General features: G+C 42.6%; 1 protein-coding gene across 1 annotated transcript in view; it reads right to left on the bottom strand.

Moving 5' to 3' along the window:
* Positions 1 to 117: 117 nt before the first annotated feature.
* FARP1 (FERM, RhoGEF (ARHGEF) and pleckstrin domain protein 1 (chondrocyte-derived)) overlaps positions 118 to 22518 on the bottom strand; it is a gene marked incomplete at its 5' end in the record, with an annotated part of 54478 nt that continues 32077 nt past the window's right edge. Inside the window, 11 exons of the mRNA XM_009878458.1 lie at positions 118 to 1068; positions 2149 to 2300; positions 3510 to 3617; positions 6084 to 6247; positions 6782 to 6894; positions 7247 to 7329; positions 8083 to 8172; positions 9762 to 9830; positions 12979 to 13109; positions 15649 to 15886; positions 18515 to 18596. Coding sequence (XP_009876760.1) covers positions 987 to 1068; positions 2149 to 2300; positions 3510 to 3617; positions 6084 to 6247; positions 6782 to 6894; positions 7247 to 7329; positions 8083 to 8172; positions 9762 to 9830; positions 12979 to 13109; positions 15649 to 15886; positions 18515 to 18596 — 1312 coding nt within the window. The remainder of the gene's footprint in view (positions 1069 to 2148; positions 2301 to 3509; positions 3618 to 6083; positions 6248 to 6781; positions 6895 to 7246; positions 7330 to 8082; positions 8173 to 9761; positions 9831 to 12978; positions 13110 to 15648; positions 15887 to 18514; positions 18597 to 22518) is intronic.

The raw sequence follows: 22518 nt of genomic DNA on the forward strand, positions 1-22518 counted from the left end.
TTACAGCAATTTAGTCTGTGCGAGTTACGGAAAACAGTCCACAAATTAATCACAAATAGCTGCGGTTCTCAGAGCGTACAAGGTTTTCTTTCGAGTTTGTAAAACAAACAGCAGAACGTCACCACAGCCTTTAATTTCTTCTTGTACATACCATTCACAGTACATTAACAGCCCAAATAATATTGCACTGGATTATTTTAAGAGTTTTTCATCTTGCAAGTAGTATTCACTTTTCAAAGCCAACAGATGAACAATTTGGTCAACTTGCACCAAGAAAACGGTTAGATAAGAATCCTATACTTTATTCATACCACACGGATTTGTAACCCCACAGGGAAATGAGAGCGAGCTGTAAACTGTTTCCTTGTTAAAGATAGAAAATTAGTAATTCCTTGCTGATTAAATGTAGAAAGACTGGGAAAAAAACAACCAAAATCTGAAAGTTATCTCATTCCTGTTAGACTGCTTGCTGTATATATAATTATATTCTATACTGTGAGAGTCCATCTACATTTAAAAATCCAGCAGTCTACAGATTAACATGGTAAAAAAAAATAATATATTTTTATGAAAAGAGAAGAAATAGTGTTTGCCTCAGAGGAGAAAGTTTTCAGATTGTGAAGTCTTTTCTTTTATATAGGTGCAATCTTTGAGGCAACAAAATGTCTTTTGGCATTTGGCACGCTATTAAGGACAATATTTTAATACTGGCACAAGCTAAAAACAGCACAGGATGACAAAATACAAGACATGAAACGAACCGCAGCCACTGGGATGATGGTAAGCTAGTTTGAATGTACGGAGAACTCAAACAGTTTTGCTGAGGAATCGTGAAAGTTTCTGCAAAACCATACTGATGTTTCTTTAATTTTATTTTCTTTTACCAAATTGTAAGTTTTACTAAACTTGGAGGGAGAAAAGAGTTTCAAATGTCCTCTAGAAAATCAGCAGCTGCTGGACAATCAACACGGCGGCTTGTTCAGCCGTCAATAGGCGTGAGGCTCTTTGTGACTCAGAGCTCGAGTGCGTGAGGCAGAGGTGGTGGCACTTCGGATCACTTCCATCCATCTGTGAGGAGGCACGAGGAGAGAAACAAAGAGAACGGTCAGTTCCTCAGAAAGATTTCATGGAAGATACAGCCCACACTATGACCCGTCCACGGTTTTATTCTTGGTGCCTACAGGAGTGGTTTTGCTTTCTGCTTTGCTCCCAACTCTGCCTGAAGCTCAGAGGCTCTAGATCCAAGTGGCTGCCAAATACATTATGAAAGGAGGTTTAGAAAGGATGAACAGGGGGATTGAGATGCAAAAATCATTAATCTAGTAGTAGTTTTGTTCTGTGGACAGGAAATCCTCTCTTTTTTTTTTTCTGGATGGTCCAAGTGATGAGATGTTGAGACCAACCACTCATCTCTAGAGAAAAAATACGTAATTTAGCTGCAGTTTCTACTGCTTTTTCCTAGAAGCCAAAATGAGGTTTTGTGTATTTTTTCCCATTCTACTCAATCACCTCTTTCCTACAATTTGCCTTATTTGTAGTTTCAGACCGACAAGGTTAAAACTTAATAATAGCTTTGCTCAGTAAGAGAGGGCATTAAGATTTTTGACGTGCTAATGCTTCATATAAAAGAGCTAAATTAGTTCCTGGTATCAACGACCTCAAGCTACAACCTAGGAGTAACAGGGCCTGTTTCTTGGCTCCTCGCATACTGAAATTCAGTGGGAGGTGTAAAAATGATGTGCTGAAGCGCATAGCGAGAACAGCCGCTTCTGTGAAAAATTACAGTTTTATTTCAGGTGTGGATTATCCATCCAGCTGTACCGGTCAAAGAGAAGTTATCCTGAAGTCTGAGACACTGAGCTCCCTGTGCAGCTGGTCTTGCCAGGTCTGACCAGATAATCCTGGTCTGTAACGTAGGATTTGTAGTGACTGCTATTACAGCTACCACGTTATCAAAACCAGCCACCGGGTTCTAGCATGACGGGGTTTAAAATTCCTTTTAAAATTTTAAAGGGTTCTTTCTCTAGTTGGGCTGAACTACTTGCCCGCGTCGCCAAATCAATTTACTAAACTTTGCACCTTCTAAGCTTGCTTGGAGAAAAAATCCTGGGATTTGGGAGAATTCCCTCTCGCAGAAGACAGACTTACCTTTCAAAAGTGTATTCGCTTTCAGCCCTGAAGTAGTACACGTGGGATTTGAAATGTAACTTGAACACATAATCTTTGTGAATGTTTTCGGATTCAGAAGGAATGGTGAGTGAATATCCCAATAAAGGAAGGCTGGCTAAAGGATGATTGTCCTGAAAAGAAAGGATGGAAAGTGTTGTGAGATCAAATGCCCTGAAGTTAAACAGAAGACGGATACACACTCGACTAAAGGTCGTCATCGCATTTTCACACACGCATGGAAAAATACACCCGCTTTACATAATTGCAACGGACTTAATTGTCCAGCACTTTCAGCCTTGCCCATTTTCATGGATCCTTCTCAAAAAGATCTGGTGCAGGCTGGTCCTATCAGTATTTCCTCCAAAGAAAGTAATCTGAAATCTTGGACTTTCACTACTTTCAAGTAATCAAACATAAAGCTCCATCATTTGGCATCTGCAGAGCGCCGTGCATGTTCATCCTAGGCTTGCAAACACCTCCTCCTACAAAAATGCTCTTGGCCACCCTGCGGCATTCACTGCTTTGCACGCATAAACGAGTCATTTTTTTATCCTGCTTATGTGTAGAATATCCTACAATCCGTTCTTACTTTTTATAGTGCAGAAATGGTATCGTTAAGGATTCCTATAGCAATGAAAGGATAACGTAGCAATTTGAATTATTTTATGCTTATGCCCTGCTCAAACACAGAGATTCAAAAGCCCAACAGATTCTAGATGGAAAATCCCCCACGTCTGCAGTGGGACATTTGCTCAGATGATTTAGTCATCAGCTGCTGTTCTGTCATCTGACTTAAGTGCCAGTAATAGTAAACAAAATTTATAACTCACTGTTAAGTCTTTAATCACAATAATAATCACAGAATCACAGAATCGAATCATAGAATCACAGAATGTGTTGGGCTGGAAGGGACCTCTGAAGGTCATCTAGTCCCAACCCCCCTGCAGTGAGCAGCGACGTCTTTAGATCAGGTTGCTCAGAGCCCCAGCAAGCCTGACCCTGAATGTCTCCAATCTCAGAATTCACACAAACGAAAACTTGTGTAACTGCACTGCAATTTCTGAGCAGCAGCGGTATCTGTTGCCCTTTTAGGGGTGAAAAGCACCGCGACTGCCCAAAGTTCTCCACAAACAAGCACGCATTCTCCAGTTCACGAGCCAGCAGGCTGAGAACAGGCCCCACTCCATGCTCCAGCGGCAGCACAAGGCCCCAAAGCTGTGACCACTGCGCTGGCTTCTCTCGCCTGCAGCATCTGTGGCTGATCTGCTTGTCTCTCTGCTATGGCTTGGAAAAAACCCAAAAGGTCTTGTCCAGCCACACACACGTGTGCAGTCCATTACCTGGTGCGATTTATAGAAGAACATACAGAAGTTGGTGAACACCACCCAAAGCTTCTGCCACCCATTGCTGTTCTTGAATTTTCTGAGGAGGTTTCCAGACAGCTGGTTCTGAAACAGACCAAAAGTAGCCAAATAAAACAGTGAAATGTACCTGCAGTTTACGTATTGTATGAAAAATTATCTGCTTTTATCTGGTTGTATGTGACCTTGTTGCACGTGAAAATGCTTTGGTTGAATGGAAGTATTTTTCTTTTGCATTTTTCTACTACTAACTAGTACTTTATGTACCATTTTTTGGGGTTGTAGCAGGGTACTTCAAAGGCTTCGAGCTACTACACTTTTTGAGGTGGCTTTCAGTAATATATTATTAAACATTGGTCTTGTTATCCTGATCTGTGTCTTTGCTGTTTTCAAATGATACTTAAATAGAATAATGGAAACAGAAAGTCTGACATGAATTTGTGACGAAAAGGAAAGTTATGACATACTTCAGAATTGCAGATAGAGGTTGGGGTCTCAGTATCCAGTGGGTTCACATGGTAACTTTTCAAAGACTTCAGAAGCAAGGACTGTTAACCTTAGTCAGATTTTGGATATTTTAACAAAAAGGAGGAAGAAGCTGTAACTCAATACAAGTATTTAACATCTGGGATAAGAAACTACTCTTCACATACAGATGATGTGAAGTCCAACATCATTGCGCCTTGTAAATGAAGGGGAGTTCTCAGTGAATTATTACTTCCTTCCCATTCCTTGTAAGGACTCTCACAGCTGGATGAAAACAGCTGTTTTCATCATTCTCACTACATAATGCAGAAGCTATAACCACTTAGTCTATAAAGCTTAATAGTCAGAGTCTGGTGGTCCTGCTGTAGCTATTACGAATGAAATATTCTTGAAAATGTTCTGTTTTCCCTGGTCTCGGGTATACATTCGAGCCTTTGCTTTCAATCATCCCATTCTCCAATATCTGGACTGTTGCTTCCTTGCCCTAAGTTACAGGCGTACTCCTTAATTTTCTGTTACCTCGTTACTCTGGAGGATATCATAAAAGGACAGGCTTTGCATTCGGTACCAGCAGACATATGAAATGGAAACAGGCCGCTGATCACTGATCAGTCCAGCAGGTAGGGAAGTACAGTCACTGACAGAGAGAGGATCTTCTACCACGAGAGAGACAGAAAGGAGGGAAAGACACAAAGAAAATAAACGATAATGCTGAAGTGAGAGCCACCAACAGAATGACGTGAGCATGAGCGTAACCTGTCACGCATGGAACAGCAGCAGAGCTGAAGATGCTTTTCACAGAACAACGTATGTCTCCGGGGTGTGCGTTTGGTCTTCGCTGCTTTGTTTGCATTCATTTGAGGCACGGGGTGGTACAAAAATAAGGAACAATGAGCACTGATCTCAGGCAAAAAGATTTGCCTAACCAAATGTTTTAATCATTAGAATTAGTCACTGCTTTAAGTTTTATGCCTATTTCTCATAAGCCTTCTGCTTTAGGAAAAACTACAACAGGCTGAACTATTCCTCTCTTGCAGGATATGAAGGTATGAGCAGCAGAAAATCCACCTGCATGGGATCAAAATGAGGCTCTACAGTTAGTGCTTTGTAGCACAAATAATTTTCTTTGTCATATTTCAGCCACAAACTCACCTTCTGTCTAAAAAACAGAGGCAGTTACGCCATCTATGAACACGGTCCTTGCATCTCTACATTCTGGATCAACATATCTTCTCTAGAGCAACGTTGGCCTGAGGTCTGAGAGCTGCCTCCTGCGTGTGAGCGGACTCGGCTTTAGGGCCCCTTTTACCGTTTTCATTGAGCACAAATTTCCATTTGATGAGGACTGTGATAAAGTACTCAGAGCTCCCTGGAGTCTCTCTTAGCTGAAGGAAGAACACCTAAGCTGGCTTAGCACCGCAGCCTGAAACCTAAGCTGAACTAGGAGTCTTTCATTTTAATCTTCGAAAAGTCAGTGTCTGCGTCTCATCTGGTGAGTACAGAATCAAAGAACACGTATCAAACTGGCTTAGCTGTGATTGGGATGGGGGGGTGGGGAAAGGATTTTTGTTCTGAGGTGGAGAACGCAAATAAAGGAAAAGCAAATGAGACTGAGCAATGAGACAAGGTTCCAGAAAAGATGGCTAGGTAAAGAAAGTACGTTAGTAATACACGTAATTAAAACTCTGGCTGCAGCAGCTAAAGACAATATCCTTTCAGCTCGAGCAACGGCTTAATGCTTCTGTAATGGAAAGCATTAAGACAGTTTGACCTGCGTTAAATTTTCAAGGGCATCAGTGGTTTGGTTTTTTTTCGAACAGTTACTTCTACGAAATCACTGCTCTAACTCATTTTTACAAAGATGCACTAAGGGAGCAGATATGTGCTTCTCGACTGATAGCTTAGGCCATAATTTGAGGATATGGGAGAGCCAGTTTCACAGGTGTGCCCAAAACCTCCCCAGAAGGAGACAACGGAACAGCGCCCTTGGTTAATGAGGAGCAAAAAGGAAATTGTCATTTGAGAGCGAGTCTGGAGCTGCAGTTCAGATCGTTCTGAGGCAGATACCTCCACAGCAATACTAAAGTCGATCATTGAAACACTGGTATTTCTGTGCCAGCAGACGTGCACCGTAGTGTTGCCACGGTGTGGTGACTGACGTTCGAGTGAGGTGCGGGATGCACTGAGGTCGTCCTCAGATTCCTGGTCTACAGTAGTTTCGTCAGGAGACTCTATGAAATGCAGGGAAAAAGCATCTTTCTTCCTCTATGCAACAACATATATAATTGGAAAAAGTAAACAAATCAATTCTGTCCACAACATTGTGAACTCATTTTAAAACACACTTTTAGAAATAATTTTGTGCTGATGTTAAGTAGTTTGTTTGTTGGTTTTTGTTCTTTTCTTTTTTTTTTTTAATTAAAAAAAAAAAGTGTTTCTGCAAGTGTTAAAAGCAAAGACTAACTACTGTGCTTTGTTGGTGCTTTTTATACCTTCTAAGGACAGGCACTGCCCAAACCTTGTTAAATAGTTCCTGGAATCATTACACTTAAAGTCACTTCTCTATTCAGTGAAACTTTCTGCTAACATCAACAAGAACATTAAAATGGCACATATATATATATACATAGTTGTATATACAGATATAAATCAACTTCTAATGTATCGGTTTGAGCTGTGGCCAGCACTTTCCATCACTTTGCTTAGAACAATCACGGATCGTACTGACAAAAGTGAATAAAACCTACTCTCCAGCATCTACTTACTGTTGTCAGGCGGGCTGCTGGCCAGTAACTCTGGGGCAGGGTCACTGCTTTTCTCTGCCAGGTCTATTGCCATCTGAATATCTTCAGTCCATTTGTCCATTTCAGCACGGGTACTAACAATGGAAAAGCAGGTTTTATTCACTTTCAGACAGGCTGAAAGCAAACTGTAAGAAATACTCACAAGCTGAGCTTACTTTTAATTTAAAGAAACAAGATGCTAGGGTTTTGCCCCCCAATAACTTAGCTTTGGTTCTGATATGCACAGCTGCCACTCTGTTTTGTTCCATTCACCTTAGGTTTTTTGTGTTTGTTTTTTTTAAATGGCTTTCACAAAAGAATATACTTTTGAAATCATTTTAGGAGCAAATCCAAACATAATGGTGCCTCTCTGCTTTTCTATCTGTCCCACTGCAAAAGCTGCAGAGAAATACAGTTTACATGGGTACATTGTCTCCACTGAATTACCTTGCAGCAATGACGATGGACTGGTGTTGACCTCGTAGTGTTAGACAATGAGGAACCCCCCATTCCTCTTCACTTTCTTCTATCTGAGAGATAAAAGCTCAAATGCAGTCACATTGAAAGAAATACTTTTTTTTTTTGAAGGTGAAACAGTGGGCTGAAGTTCTTACCATTGGGAAAAGAAAGCTAAGAGATACGTCCACAACAACAATTTCAAGCTAGGTATTGTGAAAAAAATGGCTTCCAAGCTGGAAAAACAGTTCTGCAAGAACCTCTTAAACTAAAAATATGGCTTTGTCTGCTTTGTGTCAAAAAAAAAGGAAAAAAAAAAAAGAGTATTTTTATCAGAAGCGTGATTCATCATACAAAAGGGCATGTCGAAGGCTGCGAGTGCTCTGGACACTGCAGCACAACGTAGTTCTGTTGTGAGCAAGTCCACACCAAACGGACATCAGTCACTGAACAGATTCCTAGGGAAGCCAGATAAAACTGAAAGCCTCACAGGTGTTTAGAGCAATTACCATAGTAGCGATCACCTAACTCAGTTCTCAGGAAACCAGCATGGAACGGATACAAACTCACGAGAATTTCCAATCATAGTAACAGGGGGAACAAAAGCGTTTTGAAGCTAGCAAAAACATTTTTGAAATCACGTAAGAAGAGGAGGTAACTAGGTGATCGAATTGGCTGTTTTCCAGAAGAATTGCAACAAGAGCTGCAATGGACACATCACTGCCGGTTTCCCACAATTGTAGTCCTGCAGAAACTCACCAGGCTATTAAGATGGGACCACAAATGGCCATTTGAGCACGAATCCCTGGAGGTCTCGCAATACTTACTGTCATGCCATACAGTGGAAGATGCCCGTGGACTTTAAACTGATTCGACGCTGTCAGGCCTCTACTTGTGTACAACAAGATGTCGTTAAACTTTAAAAAAAACCGGAAGAATAAGCGTTATTGGCATGATGTTGGCATGTATGCACATAAAAAAAATTAAAATCAGAAATATGGGAAAGCTACCCAATAGTGGCTGTCTACTTATATGGCAGTCCTAATGAACAAATCCAAAATACTGGCTTCCAAAATATTCCAGCACCCAGTATTATAGCCTATTATTTTCCCTGACTTCCTTCCCAGCTAGTCTCAGGTACAATTTTCACGGGATATCTTCCGATGCCTTCTAATATTCCCTTTGTGATCTCTGGGTCAGAACTAACAAGCCAGCAGCAAAGCCAAGTAGGACATTTCACACTCTGCTGCACTTTTAAAGCTATGGAAGATAAGCATGTTTCACTGATCTTCCGATTTGCATGGAAAGATAAGCAAATGTGCCCGAGAGAGGTGTGCCTAACTTAACTCTTATGAAGGAAGTGGCTATCTATTACGCCTCACATTCAAAAGGGAGCTGGGACACCTGGTTTAAGGTAGGTGGCTTTAGGTTAGAAATATCAAGGTGGAGAGACCGAGTGTCTCAATTTGCAGAGGTTCCTGCACTGTCGAAAGCACGTCAAGTGACCGCTTGCATTTTGCTGCCATGAAAAGAATGGTGTGTTTTCACTGCGCCGCCTGGGTCAAAGGATGTTTTTCTTAAACCAGACGAGGTGCATCAAGAACATCACACTCTGTGGCACGGAACAGAACCCTCTACTGCACACATCTGTGATCCAGCAGCAATAATCCACGAACCGATGTGGATCAGCCACTAGAGGGGGATTTAACTTTGTCGATGATCACACGCATATTCCAAGTCCCGGAACACTGACCTGGGGTTTTAACTCCAAAAAGATTCTGGTGCTTGAGATAGACTACAGATTTCTTTGAAAGTGCAAGCAACTGACGTGAGAGTCTCGTCTCACCTTTTTAATGCTTTACTGAAGCATCATCTGGTAACAAGAATTGTGGCACGCAGAAAATACGCGCCATCCAGTCGGCTCTTATGGATCGGAGACTGAGTGGGATCACTGTAACCCAAAAATGCTGTGAGGGATGGTGGGAGGAGAGAACTTTTCCTAGTGCAAGAGCTACAAAATGTATCTTGGGGTAAAGGCAAGTCCATTCAACACGTTGGGCACTAGTGGGCTGAAACTCAATGGTTTGTGGAAAAGCTTGGTTCTATACTGTGGCCTGAGCGTTATGTGGATTATCATTCATATCATCAGGAGTTACTCTTTATATTCTCTTCTGCATGTGATCACTAGCCCTGATGCCACTTTTCCTTTTCTGACAACTCTGCCATTATGTAAGACAATGTGCTTGGAGGTATTATTTTATCATTATACTCAAAGTGTCACATAAAAATAAACAGTTTTATCTTTGTAAGAAGTGGTTACAAAGAGAACATTTGGTCTGGACAGAAACATAAGTTCTTAACAACCAGCTACACAGGTGATGTATATTGTTAACTTAAACAACGCTGTTTAAAAATACCGTAACTCACAATTCAAGTCTAACAGTATGTCTTATAGTTGCCTATAGTTATATTTCATTACATAATGAAAAACTGTCTTCTTGCTTACCAGAAAGAACATCCGTTGCTGTAAACCTTTTCCAGACAACTTACTAAGACTGCCCAGTCTGATGAACTCCTGTGGGAAACAAAATACAAAACCAATACGTATCTTCTGCAAAAAATGATGACAACCTTTTATTATGCAAACATAAATATAACTACTTGGCCATACGACTAACGCAAGTGACCAGGACTATTTATTTTACTTATTTAATATGTCAAAAAAACCGCCAAATTTTTTTCATAGGATAATTTCTTTCCATTTATAACCGTTTTTAGGATAAACTCATTCACATCTCCCACTATTTGCTAAGCAAAGTTTTCTTTACCTAACACTGATTCCTTCTGACAGCTCCTGCTTTCACCAGTTTTGAATGAATATTTTTCGTGGTACAAATGATGCAAAAACTAACTGTAAGTTGGTCTGTATGCTATTGGTTAACCAATATAACCGGTATGCTTCTGTTGTGCATAATAGCACACATAGCTCTTCACTGAGATGTAAATTCAGCAACACAAATCAACATCAGAAAAAAGGAAAAGAAGGAAAATTGTCTGGCAGCGTGAGTAATCCTAGTACCATCCATGTCATATAATACAGCACATTAATTCAGATCAAACCCTTTAAGAACGTTTAGGGATGGAATTGTAGGAAAAGCAGCACACTGAAACACTCAAAATGCTAGATTTCCTGGGCTTACTGTGAACTATACTGTAACTCACCCTTCTACTTATATGAAAGTCAGAAAAATATCATTTCTCAGTCGCTCCCTCCAGTTTCTGCCAAGAGGTTTATATTTATTTATTGCAGTCTTTCTAACATCATTCTACTCATAATGGTCCAGGTAAGAGGCATATAAAGTATCCTAATCATCTGCATCTTAGGAATAAACTGTCTAAGATTAATCTGTTCAGAGAGACACTGTGGTTGCCTTCGGGTTGCTGAGATTTGTCCAGTCCCCCTATCAGCACTGCCTAAGGGCCCAAGGGGTGGAAAAAAGCGCCTAGAGGTGGTTATCCCCACATCACAGTAGGCTCATGGTACAAGAGAGCCCACTGAAAGCTGTTGCTGGCCACCAGAGAATGTTATCGTAATTACTATTTATATGGTACCACCAGATAGTCACTACTGGGCTCAGTACGACCCCAGCAAGCGCCACGTGAACATACAGATGGAGAGTGGCCGGTCACCGCAACCTGCAAAGCACAACCCAACCATGAGATGTTCTAATGCCCCACCCAGGAACCAGGTGGCAGCAGAGACCCCAGCCTGGGACAACGTGAAGAGCATGGTTACAGAATCACAGAATTATTGAGTCCAGCCTATCAAAGTCCAAGAATTTCAAGTCCAGCCTGTGACCCAACACCACCACATCGGCCAGACCAGGGCACTAAGTGCCACATCCAGCCTCTCTTTACACACCTCCAAACACTTCCCTGGGCAGTGCATCCCAGTGCCTGAACACCCTCTCCGTGAGGAAGGGCTTCCTGAGATCCAACCTAAACGTCCCCTGATGCAGTTTCAGGTCACTGGTTGCCTGGGAGAAGAGCTCGACCCCCACCTGACTACATCCTCCCTTCAGGCAGTTGTAGAGTGATAAGATCCCCCCTGAGTCTCCTCTTCTACCCACAGCCTCCTTTAGGAGAGCTCAATCACTGGCCTGACTTGAGTTTTCTCCTCTGAGATGTGGAGCTGAGCCACCTTTGGGTTAACCCAGCCACGGGTGACAGCGGCATTTGCCCCCCAGCCAGTGGTTGCCCTGAGGCAGGGACTTCAGTCAAGGCCAGAAGGGCGTCCAAAGGGCTGGAAGCAGCAACACCCTTTGGGCCAGTGCCAGAGTGTGGTGGCCAATGTTTTTTGTATTGGCAGGCAAACAATCCTCTGCCTTTTTCTTGAACTTCCTAGGACTGCCTGGTCTTTAAACAGAATAGGGCAGCCGAAACACCTGATGACAGCACTTAATTTCAGGAGATAGGCGCATGGGCTGTGAATGTCCTGAGGGGTTTGCCAAGGAAGTGATCAGTCTGTGGATCACTGGATGGAGTCAGGAGCCATGGTGGGTGGCTGCTTGGAAGACAGGCAGTAGGCAAAGCCAGGGATTGGGGAACAGCCACAAACTCAGAAACACCTGCGCTTGGTGCTGCCTTTCCCAACGGCACATCAACTTCAAACCCCTTTTTCTAAACGTTTGACAATTACAAATCAACCAGACCCTAGGGAGCTCAGCAACCTGTCTCTTTGCCACGACTCCACTGCTGAGGCGCTGGACACAGGCACGGGAAGCAGACTCCAGGCTGTGGCTCTGGCTGGCTGCAGGGCAAGGTCAAGTGTCGCTGTATTTGCAGTTCAATGTAAAACTCTTTTTTAAAATTTTTTTTTCCCCTAAGCTGTTTCCCAGAAATACATAAGGGGCAAGAATATTCTAGTGCTGCATTTTCCCCAGCATCTCAGTTGCCGCAAGTATTGTTTTCATGCATTAAGTGCAAAAGTCAGGGGAGCAGCGAGGACATTACTTCAGCACCAGACAACTCTTTTAAGTTTGTGCTCACAGATATGTTTGCCTAGAAAAGTAAAAAAGGCTACAAATATTACACTGAGGCTTGATTATTCTGAAATAAGCCTCTGCTTTTAAAAAAGCATGATAAGTAAGGAGGTTGGTATTTTTATAACACAATTAAAAATGTTTACTTAAGGCAATACTGTCTCAAAAATTATTGCATAGCATTACACAAAGACTAAAGAGACTGCTTGCCCCCAGGGCCGTGAGTTTCAGCGTGGCACTGTGAAAAGGGCTGAAGGTCCTCCAGCACAACTGTCCTACCTTCCTTTAATCTGCCATGCTCTAGCATTGAGGGTTGAAAAAATAAAATAAAATAGAGAGGAAATGTGCAAGTGCTCAAGCTCCGAATTCTGTGATAAATACTACATTTTTACCACCTCTGTTGTAATAGATGTTTGGAATTGCCTACAACTGACCAAATCTATACATAAGAAACACCTAATAAAATAAGTAAAAAGGTAATAAAGATGATTGCTTCTTTCTGCTTTAAAGGCTGCTGTTTTCTATGGTATTATTATGTTTATATTTGATAGCTTTTAGTGAGAGAAAAAAGAATTTGCATGAGGAAAGGCAATTTCATAGCTCCTCTTAGTAAACAAGTTTCTAAAATACACCTAATGCTTTGAAATCATATCACTCCTTGATCACGATTCTACTACTCACCCTTCCTGGGATCGCCAGATTGTCTATGCCTATCAAGTCTTTCTTGAGTTCATGCAGCTTCTGGAAGTTCTCCATCTTTATCATATTGCCATGGAGCTGAGCCACCACTTCAGAAATCTCAGCCAAAGCAGCTAGATGGACAAAACCATAAAACACTTATTAAAACTTTAAAAGAATGTTCAAGAAGAAAGATGTTTTTCATCTGCAGCACTCAGCTCATGAACATCAACCTTCTTCTGTTATTCTTCTCCTTCACAGCATAAAGCTGCTCAGGCAGACTAAAACCACCAAAAACTCTGGACATCATCTTATGGAGCGAAGGGGAGAAGGTAGAGTGTTGTAATGAAGAGACAGGCTATTTCCTCAACCAAAAGTTTGCTCTATTTTAGCCCCAGGAACTTTGTAGGAACACTCAACTCAGAGCACCAATGAATGAGTTCTCTTAATGGACTTGATTTCCTACATCTCCAGTTAACCTAGGGATTTTCTCTAGGCTTGAAAACAAACGCATGTTTTCTCCCTGCCTGCAGCACACTGCGTCAAGTCCATATGTGAAAACACTGGGGAATGGCAGTGTCATTTATTAAGTCACTTCAGATGGTAAACACAGTGATCTTGGGGTTTGTCCTCGGCGCCAGCAATAGGAACAACTAAAAGGGCTGCACGTTGTTATGTCACATCACAGCTCTCATTCATTCTCTGCCAACAAGGAGTGACTTAACTCACGGGAGGGACTTTCCCAAGGAATGTCTCCATTGAGGAAAGGGATTTTTGCTGTGTGAAGAAGGCTCAGGTGCGACACAGGAGGAAGCAGGCACTAGGAAGTCCCACTTTGTGGCAGCAGAAGCCAAACCAAGCCCACGCTGCTGCCGATCTGCTTCCTGTGCCTCGTCTTTGTGCTGTGCCCACAACGTGGTAAGTCACCTTGAAGAACTAAGATGAAAATGGCTTCACCACCTGATGTTTCCTGGGGCAACAGCTCACAGGTCGGCTCCCTGTGCCATCATGCGTGTGAGCACCAACCTTGATACACACCCAAACAGACGGGCAGGTCTCTGAATGGGCTGAACACACTGATTGACTGACTTGAGTACTAGAAGAGCAGTTGAAGCATTTGTGTTAAAAAGAAAAAAAAAAAGACAGCCAAGGGAACCGTAACAGCAGTTCCTCCTCCTTACATAGTTGCTCACTGTGCAGTTCATCTGCCTGTTAGTGGGAGACCCATGCCTCTCTGCTGGGATTCATTTTTTGCTCCTTTACATTCTGACCAACAAAAATCTGCCAACACCTCAGTAAAAGTTATCCCAGAGCGATGGTGTCTCTGAGCCACAGAGTCCTTCTCATACTCTCTTATTTTCACCTCTGAATCCTGTGTGTGTATCCAACATGTTGCGACAGGATGAGCAATGAAGGTTTTAAACTAAAAGAGGGTAGATGTAGACTAGATACAAGGAAAAAAATTTTTACAATGAGGTGGTAAAACACTGGAACAGGTTGCCCAGAGAGGTGGTGGAAGCCTCGTCTCTAGAAACATTCAAGGTCAGGCTGGATGGAGCTCTGAGCAACCTGATCCAGTTAAAGATGTCTCTGCCTGATGCAGCAGGGCTGGACTAGATGACCTTTAGAGGGCCCTTCCAACTCAAAACATTCTATAATTTCAAAAGTGGTGTTGGAATCAAACGTTAATGGCTGCTGCACGTTCTGAGAAGGTGGGAATGGACACATGATTCTCATCACCTAGCCTTGGCTAGAAGAAATTCAGGCACTACTCGCTCCGTTCCAGGAGATCATTCAGGCAGAAGCTACATTTGCGTAAACATCTGTGTCACACAGCACTTCTGTGCCTCAGACCTCCAACCAAGTTACCTCCACATTTTGTGCTCATCACGCAGCATGTAAAAGAACTGAGCCAGCTGACTCAGCTAACACCATACAGCCAGGAGCAGTCGTGTCAAGCACTGCTCCCTGCCCAAGTCCTTCCGTGGATCTGCAGAGTGCTAACTGCACTGATAACACAGTTATGCTTAAATGTAGATAGCTGACAGCAAGGATGGGGGTCAGGGGTAAGAAAAGAGAAAACCAAATCATCAGAAATAGCAGGCAGTGAGTTCAGACTACAGGAAGAAAATGTCTTCACATTCGGAAAAAAACCCTGAAAACTCTGTTGGCAGCTTTGAGCTCCTGAAACAAATCATGGAAATGGTAATAGAGTAAACTATAAGTCTGGGAAAAAAGACAAATAACACTTTAAGACGTAATAACAGCAGCCATACTGGGTCAGATCAAAGGTTCACCTGGGCCAATATTCTGTATTCCTATTAGATCTCTAAGGAAAGCTAGGAGCAAGACAAGCACATATGGTATGTTCCTTGTGCTCTCTCCCAATATCCCAACTGTTTTCAGTTCAAGTGACTTCCTGAACTCCACGTCATTTCTGTGTGTTTAAGAAGCCCCACATGATTTCTCTTCCGAGTACTGGTCCAGACTGGCATAATATGTATACAAGAGCAACATTAATCCTACCATTTCTGGTTTTCTGAGTGCAACTCAATCCTCTTTCGATGTAGGCTTTAAAAAAAAAAGTTTGTTCGTTTTTCTTTTTGTCCACCCATGTACCTCTACTGGCTTTGGATGCTATTCCCGAGCTCCAGGAACTGGTGTCTTTCTTACCTCTTGAATCCCTGAAGTCTACGTGGCTTGGTGGGTAGTACTTGCAAAGCCTCTCCATGATCTGCTTGTAGTGCATAAGCCTGTGTAAAGGTCTGAGAAGGAAGGTATTGAGAGGCAAGTAGCAGACTTTCTGTAGCTCAAAATCCCTGCAAAAGGTCTCCAGCTTGCGCGAGTTCTTGATCCCATTCTCCAACTCGATTAAAATCTCATCGTGCTTCCGCAGGTGAATTGTCAGTTGCTTAGAGGCACAAAGAAAGAAAGAGCAAGTGGTAAAGCTATTAGCAATCGCTGTGAGACATGACTCAGCCCAATCCTCTTTCAGTAAAAAAATCCAACTAGCACAGCAGTGGGGATTTTGCAAACAAAATTGTTGTACTACACAACAGCTTTGATATTCGCTTGAAAAGGAGAAACGGCATTTGAAGTACATCGTGCCCCCCAGCATTCCCTGTAAAACAAAAGTAAATGAGTAAACAAAACTAAGTCTGATACTGGTGAGAAATCCAATGGCAAGGAGATGACATGAATGTAGCTCACACAAGTAGGTGCAACAGGGAGAAAGCTACACAACGCGAGTGAAGAGCTAGGAAGCAAAGTGGGAATTTCTAGGAGGATGAAGGGATTTAGTTGTCTGGATTCCTTCAGGCGCTTTTGGGGAACACGGCAAATGGACTCCTAGCTTCTGCTTCCCTGTTACTAATGAGAAGTTGCACCTCCTGGTAACCCAAACAAATGCAAAAATAGAGTTGTCTGACAGAAAATGGGTATGTCAGAGCTCTTCATCCTTGGATTATGTTCTCTTCTCCTTAGTGCAGTCTATAAGATGACCCCACTGGCAGCAGGGGAGTTACGAACCAGTCAGTGAATGAGGTCTGCACGGAATATATAACTTCATTTAGGTCCCAGTATCCCAGGCATCCAGGAATCCCACGTAAAACAACTCAGCAGTTTGTTTTTTTTTTTCTGAAAAATTAACACAGGGGTTTCAATTGTGTTTTGGGAAAGCTAAAGTGGTGCCTCAGGATGCACAGAGCTTCTCTGAGCAGCCAGATAAAGTTTCCCAGTACAGGGTAGAACAGTAACGAGTAACAAAAAGAAACTGAATGCATATGCTGAATGGCTTCAGAGGACAGTTTGGGTTAATCTAAAGTTCGTGGTTTTTGACATGTTTCAAATCAACTCCTCTCTCCTGTGGTATGTGACATCCTTACCAGAAACATTTCTTCCCTACAGCCAAGCTGCTCCCTCCATACACTGCATATTCATTTTACAGGCCTGTAACTCAAGCAAAGACACAACAGACTCTCTGGACTGCTACACAGGCTGTCCGTTAATTACTTGCTCTTAACTTCTTTCCTGTGTTAATTAAACAAGGAGTATCATTTTTCTTTTTTTTTTTTCCACAGTTCTCATGATAAATATGTAGAGTTTGAACTAACTTCATTGTTTCCTGTGCAGGCTTTGCCTATTCCCTCCACATTTCTGTGCTTATCAGTAGTGGTGGTTCTTAACGCAAAGAGAACAAAACCTAAAGGGAAAGGGAGAATGGCTAAGGTGAAAGCACATGACAGGTCTAAGTTGCAGTGAAGCCTGTGTGCTACCAGTGCCACAGAAATACCTGCAGGCGGTGAAGGACAATTTAACGTTGTGAGGTACCAAGAGCAGAAGCAGAGTCTTGTCAGAAGCTGAGATTCCAAAAACTGTTTGTGAAAAAGCACGTGCTTCTTAAGAGTAGGGATGGAGGTAGAAAAGTCCCCCCTGTGTTTCTTCCCACACTGCTGATTGGCATCTTGAGGGTAAAAAGCAGTTCCTGCTAAGCACATTGCAGAACGGGTAATGTCCCCTTATTGGTGACAAAGCTGTGTTGGGGACCGTAAATCAAGATGTCTACATTCTCTTCTTCTGATTTGCATGTCACTTAACATCTCTTCATCTCTCTCTGTCCTTCTGAAAGATAATTCTAGTACTAACTAATGGCTCGGGAGAGCTGTGAAGATTAAACAGCCCCTTCCTCCAGCCGAGGACTCAAGGCTGCTCCATTTCCTATCAGCAGGATGCCGAGGTGGCAATCACCAAGGCAGATTTATTGGATAGTTTCAAAAGCTCTTTGAGATCCAGACGCCAAAGGCGTGGTGCCACATTTTGCCACATGCTGGCCCAGATGCAGAGCAACATTACCATAAGGTGAGCTCTGTGTTACCCATCCATACTGTAAAGCTCTGCAGGGTTTTCACAGGCACCTGTGCCTGCCTTCTACACTGTTTGCTCAGTAACACAGTGACTAAGAGCATCAAAAATACTACTCTGGCCAGGCTAAGAACAGGTGCAAAGCCTGCTATAGATTTACAGTTCATACATGTATTTTTGCTTTTAGCTTTAAAGAGATCAAAGCCAATAATTGGCATTTATTCAAAAACCTTTCATCTAACTTGGGACCGTAGTACACAGAAGTTTCTCAAATCCAAACAATATCCAGGTTATGGTCACTACTTCTGCAATGGCTTAACACTTATACTTGCATGAACTAGTAGACACACTTGGCATTTGAACAATCTCTTCAGCCACAGAAATTTCGATGTTTTGTCTTCTTATTTGAAAGAAAGAAGAATTGGAAAAGAAATATTACTGATCTTTTGTGTTCATTGTTCCTGTATTTGGAGTGACGACTCAACAATTTAAAATCATCTCACAATTCTGAAATCTGAGGGCTCACTGAACGTCTGCTACTTCATCAAAGGAAACTTTTATATCATAAACCTTGATTATAATTGGCAAAAACCAGCACAAGAGGCAACAGCAGATGAAGATGAAAAGCAAAATAATTCTAATCCACGTCACAGCTTAATAGTTATAGGATGATTCTTACCTTCAGACTCTGAATGTTCTTTAGCATAACATCTCCGATTCTTTGGTAATCTCCTTTAATGTGAGCGTTAGAGCGGCCTTCCCTGTCAGCAACAGAAATAGCACACGCTTGAGTCATGCAATAAAACCACATAATCACTTACAGCAGTGAAAATAACTCAGTAGTTCATTTCTTTTAAATTCCTGACCCCCACTCTCCTTCGCTCGTGAGCGTGCAAGGAACCTTCCTGATGGACATGTAATTCTCAGGTAGGGGGAATTACCCTTCATCCAGCCTGGCTTGCACTCCTAACAACAGAGAGGGCAGGCACTTAACAGAAGGATTTGACCTTTAAAGAAAATTGCTAGCATCTTTAAACACACTGGAGAAGGCTGCAAATGGCTTGAGAAAAAGGAAGACATCAAAATCCCATCACAATACATGGGCTTAGAGCAGAAGGATAATTCTCTTGTACCCTGGTAATGGACCTACAAGTGCTCCTCCTCTTGAGAAGCTTTCTGCTTGTGCAAGGGACAGTGAGGTAAGAAAAAAATCCACCCAGCATCTGGGTTTGACTCGTAAGTGTTACATACTGGCAGGAATTTTCTTTTAGTGTGTCACTTTTGGTATTAAAAATGCAAACTGCTCCCTCCCACCCAGCCAGCTGCACTTGGGTGGGTGCTGCATTTGGGAGAAAGCCAGGTCCTGATGAAAGAGATATTCTTGATTCTAAACCCATGTGTGAGACACGCAGGGATATCACACTGACTGAATCAAAACACATCTTGAAAACACAGGAGGAAAAGAAATCATGAATATAAGAACCTAACTGTTACATATCTGCTCCAACCAAGTCGGGTTTTCAAAAGAAAATCACTATGAGGGGTGTGGGGAAAAGCACTGTTCCCTCCCCCCTTTCCGACTTCTAATACTGCCTCCGAGTTTCCCACAGCATGGCTTTTTACATACTGTACTCAATTTTTAAAATTCAGTTCAACTCCTGCATCTGCGTATTGGGCGACAGATCCAGTCCTGGTGTGAGTGACTGTAATACAGCCGAAGAAACGCACCACCTCCGAAGAGGAGAGAAATATTATCAAGCTTTAAATGAACCCAGAGATAACAGGACCTCTGTTTTGTGTTATCGCTAAATGGATATATTTCACCCATTTGCCCTAGTGCACGCTTTTAAGCAAATTCCACATGTAGTGAAAGAATAGATGGACAACCAAGTGGTAAATGTCTCCATTCCTTAGTATCGGCGATTTAGTCAGAAAGGTCCCACTTGCACCAAATTATAGTGGATGTAGCTGCTCTTAGGAATATACTCTCACTGGTAAGACATGTATAGTTTTATGTTTTTAAAAAATCCATATTATAATGCAAATATTCAGACATACATTTTGTTTTGTAAAGTTAAACATGGTTATATTCATGCTGGATAATCTCTCTGGATGCTTTCCTAATGGAGAAATGTGGAGGGCACAGCCTAGGAATATCACACGGTAGCATCTCCTATTTTATCCTTCACCAGACATAGAGACCCAGCTGATAAACAAGGCATTGCTCCACATTCATCTGAACAATATCCAGTTTCATAGGCTGTCTTTAATTATTTCCTATTGTGTTAAGGCTCTCAGGCATTCACATGCCTATTTAAGCAAGAAGAATACTGTTCTTAACAAGACTTTATATTTTTTCTGAACTCAAAGGTTACACTGGGGTAGGAAGCTAGGTTATATCAATGGCAACTTTAATTAGCACTGCTGGTTTTGCACAAACACTGCTGCAGTCCAAATATGCCCAAGAAATGGTCTATATTGCAAGGAACAGCACAGGTAGGTACGGATGCTACAAGAATACAGTTTCCACACTACCTGAGGAGAAGAGTCCAATTTGTCTCTGCGGGAAGCCTCTCTCTACCAAGTCGTCTCCCCTCTATGCTGTTCCCTGCCTTTCCCCTGCCCCATCCGGCAGCTCTCACCACTGAGATTTTCTGAGAGGTTGTAAATAAACTTTCCAGCCACTAAAGCTCTGCCTCAAGCAGCTCGTATCAAAGTGCCCCTGACTGAAAACCGCAACCATTTGAAGTCCAAGGCAGTAGCACCGCGCCAGCGGGAAGCGAAGGGAAGTCGCCTTCCTCCTGCGCAGCTGGCATCCAGCTTTCCACCCCAAACGGTTCACGCTGCGCCGCTGCACGTGATCCCAGAAATGTCAAAGCCAGATGAATCTGTGCTGCTGCCAGTAACGGCATGGTATTTGGTAATTATCTCTAGAAGAATTCTTGATTTATGAGTTATTCGCTGTAACTCTCTGGCACTGTCTGGATCCTCTTTTATGGCTCTGCCTTTGATTTAATCTAGTGGACTTTGGCAGTTTGGTATCTTTCTGATTTAACTGCCAAGATAAATATTAAGTACATCATTACAGGCTGCTATTTCTAAATAGAAATTGCTTTTCTGATCTCAAGGCTACAGTACAGGTTGGCTAGAATACTCGTTGCAAAATTCTTACCTGCTAGCTAGCTACTTGAAGGCTGAACCCAAGCCTACTAAAGTCATAGTGATTGCTTCCACTGACTTTGTGAATTCCAGCTAATATTTAGTGCAGCTGTTCATTGAACAGTCAGGTCCTTACTTCCTAAAAATTGACCCCCTGGCCCCTCTTCAGCACAGCCAGCACAGACTGCTTCCACAACATCTCATCACATCAGTCACATGCAAAGCACTGGGAACATTCCCCTTCGTTGGCTTTGGGCACAGACCGGTCCGAGGCTTTTTTTTTTTTTTTTAATGGTTTGAAGGCTTTCAAATCTTACTCTGCATCTTGGCGGAGAGACACAGTAGGGGAGAAAGGAGTTCCCAAAAAGCAAGAGCCTCTCTCCGGCGGCTAAGAGCTGAATTGTACCAGAGCCCTCAGCCCAGGCCAACAGAGATAACCTGTGCCACAGGCAGATGAGTACAGCTGAAAGAAATAAAACCCCAGGAAAATCCAGAAATGTGCTGGTCAGGTATTGCTCCTCGTTCCAGACATTCTCTTTGCTTTGGTTCGTTATTTCCACACAGACATCACCTCTTGCAACAGAGATGATTCTGCCGCCGGGGATGGTGCACAAGCACGCAGGCTGTGATGTGGAGCGGAGAGGCAGGGAAAGCTGAGGCCAGGCACAGGGGAACGTGACGGCTTCACATCTGCCTCCTAAATTCCACTCTCCACCCCAGCTCTCAGCTGGGACTCCACAATAAGCCCTCTGCTACACTACCCTCTTCCCCAGCTCCTCCACATGTAAATCTCAAATAAACAAGAAGAAACCCTAATGAGAGAGCATCCGAATACAGGGAACACCAAAATAAAACCAAACACCAACAACATCAGATGGTGTCTCGCTGCTTCAAGAGCCCAAAGCACAGCAGCAAAGAGAGCTCTGCCTGCGGTGTGTGTTTTGAATAACAACACAGCTTGCTGGGGGGGAAGAAGATGTTCATTTGTTGTGCATCGATGGCTAAATTGTTCTTCTCACTCCTTGTTTCCATGGGTCACTGTTTGAACATGGTACCTATCTGCCAGTGACAAGGGACAGAGCTCAGAAACCTGATTCTTACAAATTTTCATCAGGAGCTGATTTATGACTCCCAGCTCCATAGAAGATGCAGGAGCTGCTTTCCCCACACACAATGTGCCCTCACTCCACTGTATGTGTGGGGAGGTCTAAAGCCACTGACAATCATGCTGAATAGTGGAGATATTATTCTATAATAAGCTCATTTCCCATTTTTCTCCAAATAGTCTTTTCCTTTTTACAATAATGCAAGTATCAATTGCAAGCTAACAGAAGGAGACTGACTTTGATACCTGATAAGGAACTCAGACACTACCTTACATGGTACTAAAAATGGGCAATGGCTTGACTCAGAGGAACTATGCAGGCATCTATGTTGGATTTCTGAATTACATTAACTTTTTGGTGTACATCACTGAAAAACGAATGGAATGAACTCTCAAGTGAGCCCACACTGCCCTCAAGC

The sequence above is a fragment of the Apaloderma vittatum genome, unplaced genomic scaffold, assembly GCF_000703405.1.
Source record: "Apaloderma vittatum isolate BGI_N311 unplaced genomic scaffold, ASM70340v1 scaffold9821, whole genome shotgun sequence".
In the NCBI taxonomy this organism is placed as follows: Eukaryota; Metazoa; Chordata; class Aves; order Trogoniformes; family Trogonidae; genus Apaloderma; species Apaloderma vittatum.